The sequence below is a fragment of the Aulonocara stuartgranti genome (assembly GCF_965226115.1).
Source record: "Aulonocara stuartgranti genome assembly, chromosome: 5".
Classification (NCBI taxonomy): domain Eukaryota; kingdom Metazoa; phylum Chordata; class Actinopteri; order Cichliformes; family Cichlidae; genus Aulonocara; species Aulonocara stuartgranti.
The window spans coordinates 26,669,761-26,682,207 of record NC_138943.1 but is presented as its reverse complement, the minus strand read 5'-3'; the positions used below and the strand labels follow the sequence as shown (position 1 = coordinate 26,682,207).

Genomic DNA, 12,447 nt, shown 5'->3' with positions numbered 1-12,447 from the left:
TATAACAGATGATGCAACACATTAACACATAGAGTAATAATAACATAATAAACAATCGTACTGGCAACGATTGCTTGCACTAAGTCAGTAAAAATCCATCAAGAATGCAGTGTTTATTTAAGGTTTTGTTTCTTTCATTACACTCTGAGTTGGCATGTGCTTTTCAAACATTACCTTTAAACTGTTTAATATAGCGGTCATTCCATCCACTCACCTTTAATCTTTAATAGTTTTTGAGATGTTGGTGAAAAATGTGTTCATGACTGCAGATTTCTGGCATTTTGTGTAAATTTAAGCATGTAAGCATTGATTGTTTTTGTTTTTGTTTTTCTAAGAAAATAAGGGTGTGAAACTAAGTTAGACTTGTGTTTGTAAATGAACCCCCCCTATGTTGTGTAGCTTTCTGGATTTTATACCTATTGGACTACATACTTATTATATAGGCTATACAGTACATAAAATCAAAATTTGCATGTTTTATGTAACTGAAATGTTTAATTATGTGGGCTAAAGAAAATAAGAAATTTATAGAGTATATTTATATGAAACATGTGTCTATGTACTGCATTTGATGTATTTTAACGATATATATAATGGATATTACAGATTGTAACACCTGCATATGTGTATCGGACATAAAGAGCCGCACATTTATGGTGCAGTTACAACTCCGGTTCCATGGGGGTGCCAGGGCGCACAAACTTCCGGTTTCAATAGACGAGTAAGAAAAGCGGCGCTGATTTTGAACTTTGGAGAAGAATGTGTAAACTTAATCGGGCAGGTGTGGCTTTGTTGTTACTGTGGGGATAAGCGTCCCTCTTAGCATCGGATTGTGTTACATTACATTGCCCGTCACACTGTTACAACATCTTTATTGCATAGGTACGTTGTTTTTGTTGTTTCAGTGTTCTTTCGGTTACTTTAACGATAGGCTGCACAGTCAGCTGACCTCAAGCCTGCTAAAGTTAGCGCTAGCATGCCAGTGACTTCATCGTAATGATAAACCTAGCATGGAGTTAGCTTAGCCGCTTGCGAGTGTTTGAATAAACTGACGATAATGCCAATATTAGTGCTTAAACAACAAGGAAACAAACTTAGTATTTATTTGTCATACGATAAACCTTTTGTCTAACGTGACTGCCCATTTTGACTTGATTCATTACTGAGAGTGTGAAGTGTAATTAAAGTGAAAGGAACATTGTCTCACTAATCTTCAGCTAACACATCTACAGAAAGACACCATGGAGCTGTCAGCATTGAACCTGTACAACCAGTTTGAGAGTCTCAGAGCCCAGGTCGACGGCCTGAATGAGAGCATTGAACCACGTAAGTTAATTTCTTACGTAGCTTTGGTATTAGTCACCTTTGTAGAAGCCTTTCAGTGAAACTGCAGTGTTTGTAAGCATTAAGTAACAGCATTAAGCGCGTCTGCTCTGGAATTGTGTTATACTTGGTAGCTGTACTAAGGTGGATGTATTTCAGCCAACTTATTAACACCAACCTGCTCCTCCCATCCGAGTACTTGTTAGAGGGTGTGATGAATTGTATGGACACAGAAGCAGCACTGATTATAGAGCCTCTGCATTAGTAATTTAAAGGTTCACTCAGTCAGGGTTATAGAAAGCTAGTGAATATTGATAACGCACCTGATGATACAAATAGAAATTGAAATAACTATTTGGAGTCTAGTAAAATAAATAGAAAGTCACAATCATCTCCATTTATTTTTTATTTATTCACTTACTACAAACAATCTTATGTTTTTGTCCTCTTTCTAAATAGTATAGATTATAAATAACAGATCTAAATCTCAATTAGGAGCCATCATTAGAAGCAATTGAACATGATTTATTGTAACAGAGAATTCAGTTATGCTATTTGACGATTACAATCCAATGATCCATCACAACAGAACAAAATCCCAGCAGTGATGGGAATTAAGACATGATCCCCTTGAGTGTAGATGCTGATTGTGGCGTTGAAGATAAGATGGAGGCTTGGATGAAGCAAGGATGGGGAGGAGGTGGGTTGCACAAAGGAGTCTGGAAGAGAGAATGAAAGATAAGCAGTACTATTTAAAGAAGAGTTGAGGGTAATTGGTTTGAAGAAAGATGATTGGACTACAGCAATGGTGTTAGCATTGAGCTTTGCAGCGTGGGAAAGTAGAAGTGATGTAATAAATAGACTAACAGCCAAACACTGTAAAAATGGACAGATGAGGAGATACAGATCTTCCTTGTTGAACTTATACATAAATTTTGTAATAAAAATAATGAACTGTATAGTGTGCACAGCAGCAATACAGCAATCCCCTTGTCTTGTTTTCCAGAGTTCCTCCAGATGGCAGTGAACTTTGAGGATTGCCGCAAGAAATGGCTGCAGGCAGGCGAGGAGTTAGTTTCCAGTAAGGAGATGCTGGCTAAAGCAGAGACGGAGAGGGGAGCCTTGGAGGTCAAACTAAAACACGCTCGAAACCAGGTGGACGTGGAGATCCGCCGGCGGCAGAAAGCTGAGGCCGTATATGAGAAGCTAGTCAGTGCTACTCTGTTTTTTTTTCTTTCTACTCTTTCTTTATGTAACCAGCAGGATTGCTGATGTGAAATTAGATGGAGAAAGAATAGATGAAGATTCATATTCAGATAATGACGATGCCCATTTCACTGTGAAGATTACAATATTAATTTGTTGCTGACTGACAGTTATGTTTCTTTCAACCTTGCGTATAAAAGGAGCGGCAGCTACAGCTGATCCGAGAGCTGCTGGTTTCAGAGAACAACGGTGGCAGCGTCCTCCTCAGTGAGGAACAACGTTCAGCCCTGGCCTTCCTCAGTGCCCACTCCCAGGCAGCACAAGCTGCAAATAGCAACCTCAACTCCAGCCGAAGGTCAGAAGGAGACACTTCTGTTTCTTTCTTCTTCTTCTTCTCCTTTTTTTCTTTGCATGGGAGAGGGACAAAAACAAGCTGAGAAGAAATGGCTATACTCTGAGCAAAGACAAGCTAAACTTTTATTGCGTGTAGCAGGTTAGCACATATGCATGAACATTTTAAGGGAGAGAATTTCATATGCGTGATTAAAACCGTGTTATTCTTAAACTTGGCATATACACAGACAACTAACTTGATCTGTCTTACAGACTGACTACTATTGATGAATCAGCTTCTTTGGTGTCAGACATCAGCTACGACCATACGGATGACTCTTTGGTAAAATGATCCTTAAAGGTTTATCTTATGAGAACTGCTGATCAAATGGTGTGACAGCATAGTTGTTTTTTTTTGTTTTTTTTTGTTTTTGAGAAACATTGATAGTAAATTGGCCAAGTGAATGTAAAATGCTGTGGTTTTCTGCAGGACTGGGATTCATCTGTGATGAAGAATGTTAGATTGCGCAGACGACAGAAACGAGTGAGTCATGCCTTAAATCACATTTTGCACACATGAATCTTTTCTTGCATTGATTTTTTTTATTTTCTGTCATCTTGACATGTTTCAGTGTCAGAAGGGACATCAGATGTCTCTTGATATTTACTTTGGTTCTGAAAATTCAATTTCAATCCACAGCGTTCCTCCAGAAAACCTTCAGAAGGTCACTTGCAGGCAGTGAAGAAGCCTCGCTCTACTGGATGCCCATCAGATAGGGTAATACTGACCTCTGCAGCTGGATGTGCTAAATAACATTAAAAAAAGTCTGGATCTGAAAGCCTAAGTTTAGGTGATTGTATCTATGAATTAGTATGAAATATCTCCTTCCTTACACTTCAGATGAATGAATCCATTGTGGCCAAAACAACCATCACTGTACCTGTAAATGGTGGCGCTGTTGAGGCCGTCTCCACCATTGAGACCGTGCCCTACTGGACGCGCAGCAGAAAGAAGAGCGGTAAGAATTTTCTTCATCTTTTATTTATAGCCTCTTACGAACACACTTGAAAGCAACATGATCATACCAAACAACCAATGTACGCTTGAAATAAGTGATTTGGACTGGTGAGTTTCCTCAGTGTTTTGGGGTTTGATTTACATGTGCAGTTGCTCCATCTTGGATTGATACACCAACTACTGACAACTCTGAAACTGTCAGCGAGGCTCCCAGAACACCTGTCTCAGAATTTCCAGCCCAACTCCAGACTCCCAAAACTAATGAAGGAGGAAAGAAACATCACTTCATCTCCAAAACAGTACGGCTAAATTCTTGACTAAAATGAATTCACTGTAAATAACTGAGATTATATTTCTATCTTCTTAATCCCTACTGGCCTGTTTAATTGAGTTGTGTTCCCTCTATCACTAAGGTGATCCGGTCAGAGTTTTGTGTGTCATGTGGAAGAAGAACAAAGTTTGGCAAGCTGTATCTTCGCTGCCAGGATTGCAGGGCTGTGGCCCATCCTGAGTGTCGTGACCTGTGTCCCATGCCCTGTAATCCTACTGCTCTTAATACTCCTGTCAAGAACACTGAGGTACATTGTTCTTATTGGTCTCATCGCTTCTATTCCATATATTTTGCATGATTTGTTTTTTTTTTTCACACCTACATAGTAATTAATTGATATAATTCTTGTGTAGTCTACTCTGGCTGACTTTGCTCCACTCACTGCTCCAATGATCCCTGCTTTGGTTATCTACTGCATTAAGGAGATTGAAAAAAGAGGCCTACATGAGGTGGGAAAGGCATTATTGAAGCCCTGTTTACTTGTTGTTTGCATGTTAACAGTTCAATCCTTTCCGTTAAGTGATTACAGTAGATTGTTTCCATCTAATTAGGTATTTTACTTCAAAGTAAAGCAGAGTCACAGTAAGGCTGGACAGTGAGAGCTGAGCTCTAGTTTCTTTTTTCCTCCTTACCCCAGGTTGGCCTGTACAGAGTCTCTGGCCATGAGCGTGTGGTGAAAGAGCTGAAGGAAAAGCTCATTAGAGGAAAGACTCTACCTCCTCTTAACAAAGTCGAAGACATCAATGTCATTGCAGGCGTCCTCAAAGACTTCCTCAGAAACCTTCCAGAGCCACTGCTCACCTTCCACCTCAACAAAGCCTTCATGGAAGCAGCGGGTGAGTTCGTGAGACTGCAGGACCTGCAGGAATTCGTATGTGTTTGAATGTTTGACGCTTTTATTTTAAGAGAGCTGAATTTGCACTGAGTGGTTGAATTTCCTGCCTGGGATAGAGGGAAGAGTATCCATGAATATAAAATATCTTATGTACTTATTATTTATTAATTTATTTTTTTGGATGTTGTAGAAATCCAGGATGATGACAACAGTCTTGCTATGTTGTATCAGACGATGAGTGAGCTGCCTCAACCAAACCGAGACACACTGGCATGTGTGATGATCCATCTGCAGAAGTAATTTTCATTCCTTTCTTTAGTCGTGTTAAGAATCCTTTTATCTTATTTTTTAATTTACTCTGCTTAACACACAAGATTTACAGTTTGTAATTATGAAATATCTTGAATCTGCATTATAAGGTCAGCTCAAGAAGACTGAATTTCTTTCTATTATCAGGGTGTCTCGAAGTGTGGACACCAAGATGGATGTAAATAACCTGGCCAGGGTGTTTGGCCCCACCCTTGTAGGTCATGCTGTTCCTAACCCAGACCCTATGACCATCCTGCACGACACCAACAGGCAACCAAGGGTAAAGTGAAGAATAAGGACTGGCTTCTCAGAATAGGCATTATGTTTAGAACTCTAATGCATGTCTTATAAAGTAGCACATAGTGTGTGTGTGTGGGTGTATATGGTTGTACCTCAGTGATCAGTGTTTGTCCTTCAGTGTGTTCGACTATAAATAATGGATTTATTTCCTGTCTTCTTAGGTTATAGAGCGCTTGCTCAGTATTCCAGACAGCTATTGGAGCCAGTTTGCTTATCCAGATAATGCAAGCATTGACAATGCTCACAACACTGACACTCCAAACCACAAAGGTAAATCAATGAAAGGTACATTAAGGCTCCTCTAAAATGAATACCCCGATAAAAGTGGGTTTGATTAGATTTTAGAACTGGTGGAGCAAATGGGCATACGATAAAAATCGAATCAAATCAACCAACCTTAATCCTTTTTTTCAGCATTTATACTCAACAGATTTGATAATATTGTCTTGTTAAATTGAGGTTCTGTTGATTTATGGGTTTATCTGTAGTGAGCATACTGGGGCCAGTAACTACTCCAGAGCACCAGATGATGGCCAAAACACCTTCCTCCAGTTCACTGTCTCAGCGCATGAAGCACACCCTCTCCAGTACCACCTTGTGAGTTCACTCTCTTTTTCCAATTCTTTTCACAGTAAACAAGATCGAACATACATCTTATCCAGACTGAAATGTTATCAGTTTAAATCAGTCAAATTTACATCTGATGGTTTAGTTTTTTCACATCTCTGCCCTTAACATAACAAGCTTCAGGAAGTTCCAAAACACACACTTTAATTCTGAGCTAAAGACAGACAAATTTTACATTTCCAGTTTATTTTTCTGTATACTATTACAAAGACCCTGAGGTGGATAAGCAATCAAGAAAATACATAAGTAAAAAGATTCTGGCTATAATTTATTTGGTACTGTATATGATGCATCAACTGGCAAAACGACAGAATATTGGACATATTTGACCTCACATCTCATCCTGTGAGCAACATCATGTAGAGACTTCAGGATTTTGGAACTTCAGCATTCAAAATCCACATACTTGTCTAAAAAAAGTGAAGCTGTTTCTTCCCTCATAGGTTCCAAGAGACATGACACATTTCAATTTGTCACATTGTAAAAAGTACGACAACATGCTGTGCCACTAGCAGTACTTACTGAGACTCTGGACTAGAGCAGATCCATTGCTGTTCTTGTCATTTAATCAGCGGGAAATAAAACATCTTGTGGATATTCCTATGCATTTATGATATTAACTAAAGGCTTCAGATTGGATATGCAGAAATTTGTCTCTCAATATTTTAGGTAGAGAGAATTGGAAAATGTTGGATTGTGAAAGTTTTTCAGGGCGCTAAAAGCCACGTGTAGGTAACATGACTGCCTGCATAGAGAGCAGTCAATAATCAAATTAAGTTAACTCAGTTGTCCACATATAAAGAATTGATTCCTGGTTTTCCCTGAAAACAATAATCTTAATAGTGATTCAGTTGTTTGTCTGAAATGACTTTTACTAACCTTGTAATTCTGTGTGCTCCCTTCAACCCCGACCTCTTCATCCTTAGATTTGGGAGCAAGAGCAAAGCGACATCTGCCTGTAATCGCCAAGGAAGCTTCTTTGCTTCCCCCCAGCTGAAGTAATGGTAACGAAAGAAAAACCCCTCACTACATTATGCTTCTAGGTTACTTACTGCAGTAAATGAATATATATGTATATTTATATAATCATGTTGGAATATGACTATGCAAATTTAGCACAATAACTTTACCAATTTAATTACTGAAGATATTTTTTAAGAAAGCTTTCTAACAAGATTTTTGTTCTTTTTAAAAGATGAGAGAATGTAGGATTTGTGGTTTGTTTTTTTGTTTTTTTGTATCTTTAATCACTAATGTTTTATTATCGGCTCCGTCTCTGATTATAAGAGTTTTTAATGACCGAGCAACCATACTCACACTAATTTAGGGATTGAGATTTCCTACTTCATGTGATGTTTAATGCTGTTTTCAATGCTGCCCCCCCCTCCCTGAACATGTGGTTGTAACCACAGTTACATGGATGCATCATAGACCATAAGAAAGTCATTGGTATGCATCAGCACACATGAAAAGCACAAAGAGCTAGAATGAACAAAGAGGTGAGAATCACTAATATTGGCTTGTTGAGAGCATTGGTTGCCGTATCATTTAAACATTTGTTTTAATGATTTTATGTTTTGTTTTATATATTCATGTTGACACGCTCTGATCTTTACCAATCATGGCATTTTTTTGAGAAAAACTTTCAAATACTTAAAAAATATATTCTGTGTAAACACTGATACCCACTGGGAAATTAGAATGCTTTTTGCACACTGTAAAAACCAAAGTGTATTTTCTACATGGTAACATTTACCACTAGAGGCTGCTGTTGCACCACTTTCCATATGCAATCGTAACCTATAAAGACACCATACTGTATACTATGTACGTAATCAGTCAGAAATCCTGGCACTCCTTTCATTTAATATATCAGCAGATATTTAGAAGTTACTCTACTAATGTGGGATGGTTAAGTCAAGAGATCTGTGACTCACATTTATGCGGTCATAACAAAATAAAGCTTCAGCTGTTTTATTGTATTACTGTGAAAACTCATTTGCATGTATGCACAGTGAAGTATTTGTAGTTTTCTTGCACCATTAGACTAACGATAAGAAAAGTCAGTCGTCTGCTCTCATCATCACCTGTAGCAAATCTCTGTGTGATGGTACCGGTTCAAATAAAGGCATTTGGGGATATTCATTTGGATAAAAACTGAAACATTTTGACTTATGAAAGCTACATCCTGCTGTTTGTGGTTGTAAGAATCCTGTAATACTGCATTATTTTATGCATATTTGATACATCCTTGTACATGTATTCCTTCATGTGGTTCTTTTTCTCTAATGAAATAACGTGTAAACGATTGTCATTCATCAGAGAGCCTGTGAATCTTAACATTTATCCCTTTGTCTTTGCTCATATAACGTGGAAGTCAATGCCTGAACTAAAAATAAAACGCAAAGAGTGTTTCTTTTGTGTTGGTAGGTGGTATTTGTGCAAGAGGTTAGACATGTGGGTTGAGGAACCCGGCTGAAAGAAGACTGTAGAGCATGTAAGACCAGACGTGTAGGATATGATTTTGTTACTGGTAATTCAGTCTAAACAAAACCCTCTTATACTTGAACATGGATTAGTATTACCCTATTAAATCAGCAGGTTATTAATGCACAGCCTAAAACCTTTCATGTTTAATGCTTAATTTTTCCTGGTGTAAATTGAATGCTGGCCATTGCTATTGAAGATCTTCAGTGAAAGGGCAAAAGCACCGTACCAGCTATTCCAAAGCTGACGTGGCACTGAATGATAATGCAATTTGGCTCATTGTTCCAATAGTCATTACAGCTATTTCCATAATCTGTTGGGCTGAATGGGCAGGCGATGAGGTCCAACATTATTATGAATTAAAGCAGTGATCATTTATACATCTTATAGTTATTCCATTAACAGTTGCTGTGGAGAGTGCTAAGCCAGGCTGAACCCATTGACATAGATTTTCTATGGCCTCATTTAATACAGAGCTTCAGCAACGCATCAGCCCCTCAGAGATCTAAGCCCAGCTGTGTCGAGTGTGTGTGTGCGTGCGTGTGAAAATAGTGTGCGCATAGTTCATCCAAATTGGTTTGTTCTCTCTTCCTTTCATTCTCTGTCTCACACACAGCGAGCCTCGAATGACTGCAAAAAAAAAAGACCCTCCAAAAATGTTTGAATTTCAAATCAGCATTAATAGTTCATTAGCCTGAAATAAGGTCTCCTGTGTGTCGATCTGTCCTCTCATCGGGGGATTGTGTGTTTATTTATGCTGTACGGTGCAGCATACGCTCTACAGTTGCAGACATCAAACAGCTGGCTGTGTGCAGTGTGTCTCTGTAGCTCCATATTCCAGCATGCCCCAGTGTGCAGTGATAGAGCTCCGTTCTGCTATGGGACCAGCGAGGGCCAAATGAGTAAGTAGTCCAATTAAGAGCTCTTAAATAAATTACAGTGTAAGCTGGTAAACACATAACAACAACACTGTTTAATTCCTCTATTTATACAGTGAATTGCAGGCAGTGATGGCAAAGGGAACAACAATACTACCACCACCGTCTCTGGAAACTGAATGTAATCAATAAATTACCCAATTCACAAGGTTTACTTATTGCCATTATTGAGTGAAAATAAAGTGTACGTGTCAACCTTTCGGCCGTGTGGCATGTACACGCCGTCTACACCATTGTCTGCTTAAGGTCAGGTTGATGTCAAAGAAATGGATGACTGTCAAATCCGAACATCTAATAACGCATCTAATCAATACATCTCTGAAGGAAAAAAAGTCAAGTAAAGCACCAGAGAAATGCTCTGTACACGTTAATTCTGTGTTTTGAGAACTTGATCTTCAGAGTGGAAAACCTGTTTGTGAATTAGGCAAGGCATCATTGAGGTATACTTTTAAAATCATATCAAGAAAAGGAGCTGGGCTGAACCAGCTGTTAATTCAGGTTTTTTGCCGAGCAAAGGTACGGTCGTGCATATTCGTAAACGGGGCCAATAAACTGCTTCTTTAGCAGGCTAAGCATGTGCTTGAAAAGTGGTCCTCCAGATTTGTTTTTGACACTCTTTTCAATGAATTATGTGACAGATTGTGTGATCAATATGCTTTCCATTTGGCGGATTAAATGCACAGCACTGCGAACAGCTGAAATACCAAACTATGTTCTGCCTTTAAAAAGCCTGAAAACAGGACAAGAATCATTGTCCAATTTACACCCACCCGTGTTTGCTTAACTGCAAATAATTGTGTGGCTTTTTGACTTTCAGAACTCTTGCGCTCTCGTCTTCAGCTCCATCCCTTGTTCTCTCTTTTTTTTTTTAAACTCCACTCCCTCTCCACCCCTCCTTTGAATCGAACCGCTGTCTTAGCTGGCTACCATTTGTGGTCGATACCTTGTTACCACAGAGAAATCAATTATCTCAACCAAGCAGCAGGGGAAAGAGGCATTAATGAAAGAATGCACCTCCTTCCCAGACGATGGCAATGGTCATTAAATATGAATTTATCATTGGTTGAGGAGATTTATGTTGCGTGATGTGGGCACAGAGTTCGTGCTCGCTTTGCCGCAGAAGTTCTGGTTACAAGTGTTAATGGAAACGTTCGCAGACTGATGTTCAACCAAATATTTGATTATTATAAGCCGGCCTGCGCGTTTTGATGACATTTTTCAACGAAATAAGCGGGAGACGTGCTGGAAAATGAAACACAAGTATTATATAGCATTTGCATGCCGCAATATTATCATGGCATTCATGAAAACTCCAGGTTCTTTCCAGTGATGTCTCAGTGCTACTCACTCAGGTGACAGTGGAGATGGTGGTGATGGCTGACTTATGGGTGGGCATGCCTACAATACCTGCCTGTTTGGGTCTGTAATGAGCCGTTCTGACTTGACTGACAGGTGGTGCAAGAATTGGAGGCACTGCCATCACCACAGCCGGAGAAAAAAAGTGCAAATGAGAGAGAAAGAAGAACGAAGCAGAGAGGGAAAAATGTGTAATTCGGGCTTGCTCTTAAGGCAGCAATAAATTCCATTTTAATGGGGCACCACAAGCAGTAGCAAGCATTCAGCAGTCTGTTGTGTTTGATGCCAAATTGTGCAGAATAAACAGATTTGCTGTGCAGCTGGTCCAAACACACACTTTCTCTCTGTCTCTGTCTCTCTGACTCGCTCTGTGCCCATCTTTTCCACCTTACATTCTCACAAATCTCCATGCCACACGCACACACACCACCTCTTCTTCCTCATTCCCTTGCTACCTCTCCATCTCTTCTCCTCCCCTCCCCTGCGTGGACGCACAAGAATTAGACAAATCATCACAAAAAGATGGCAACTGTGCTTTGATTTATTTTCTTCCACTTAACTGAGTACTCATCTCCAGCTGTCACGCACATGTTCAAGGCAGAATATTTGTTTTAAGAGGGAAAGGAGTGAGCTGCACGCCACTAATGAGAAACAACATGTCACATCAGGCTCGTTTCTTTCGCAGAAGACGAATTGTCGGTCATCCTGACCGATTTTATGGTAGACAAAGTTGCACATGATATACGCACACTCTGTATTTGAAGTCGGCATTGCACACTAACCAAATTGTAGGCGATGGTTTGCAAAAAATAGAGCTGGTTGCCAAGAGTGCTTTGAAAACCCTGAGAAACATTTTACGCTAAATAATATTAAATATACTGAGGCATCTGTTTAGTATGCTGGCTAAAAGCAGTCCCTCAAATACCTGCTACGTTGATATATGTGGTTCCTGCCAGCTGAATGACAGTGTAAGCACTAGTGGATACATCCAGACACACACACCTGCACACCTATGACTTCTGTTTCTATTGTTTCCACGATAAATGTATTGTTTTTCAAAAACCAGCTCTGTGTGCAAACACACACTAAAATAACTGTACGTGTGCTGCTGGATCCTTCTGCGTGCCCTCCTGCACCAGTGCATCTGAATACATTTAACTGAATGTGAAAGTGTGTGTGCACAGGTGCATGATATGAAATATTGGGAGACGGCGGTATGCATGAAAGGCTCAGTGTTTGCTAGTGAATGTGTGCAGTGACCATGTGTGCAGTGTGTGTGCCTCTGCCTCTGATTTTGGGATTGTTTTTTTCTGCATGGATGGACACAGCTATAAATACCGTATGATATACTTGTATCTTTCAAAGCCACACAGCCCAAAATCAT

The 12,447-nt window shown here is 39.5% G+C and overlaps 1 protein-coding gene across 2 annotated transcripts; it reads left to right on the top strand.

Moving 5' to 3' along the window:
• The first annotated feature begins 688 nt into the window (after positions 1 to 688).
• Positions 689 to 8,701, top strand: LOC309706271 (rac GTPase-activating protein 1-like). Of its 2 annotated transcripts, none has more exons than XM_082532639.1 (17): positions 689 to 882; positions 1,233 to 1,326; positions 2,330 to 2,532; positions 2,730 to 2,884; positions 3,136 to 3,205; positions 3,353 to 3,406; positions 3,563 to 3,640; positions 3,764 to 3,881; positions 4,031 to 4,179; positions 4,294 to 4,458; positions 4,565 to 4,660; positions 4,849 to 5,047; positions 5,237 to 5,342; positions 5,503 to 5,635; positions 5,817 to 5,925; positions 6,144 to 6,252; positions 7,209 to 8,701. In XM_082532639.1, exons 2-17 carry the CDS (start codon positions 1,242 to 1,244, stop codon positions 7,282 to 7,284), a joined length of 1,905 nt encoding a protein of 634 aa, XP_082388765.1. In that variant the 5' UTR covers positions 689 to 882; positions 1,233 to 1,241; the 3' UTR covers positions 7,285 to 8,701. The 2 variants fall into 2 exon arrangements, with proteins under 2 accessions (XP_082388765.1, XP_082388764.1); XM_082532638.1 differs by having other exon boundaries at positions 1,218 to 1,326.
• Positions 8,702 to 12,447: the final 3,746 nt, after the last annotated feature.

Excerpts from the sequence above, each read along its gene's own strand:
- LOC309706271 (XM_082532639.1), top strand. The coding sequence starts at position 1,242 with ATGGAGCTGTCAGCATTGAACCTGTACAACCAGTTTGAGAGTCTCAGA. Across the intron at positions 2,885-3,135 it reads AACCTCAACTCCAGCCGAAG|ACTGACTACTATTGATGAAT; the intron begins GTCAGAAGGAGA and ends TCTGTCTTACAG. Across the intron at positions 5,343-5,502 it reads GTGATGATCCATCTGCAGAA|GGTGTCTCGAAGTGTGGACA; the intron begins GTAATTTTCATT and ends TTCTATTATCAG.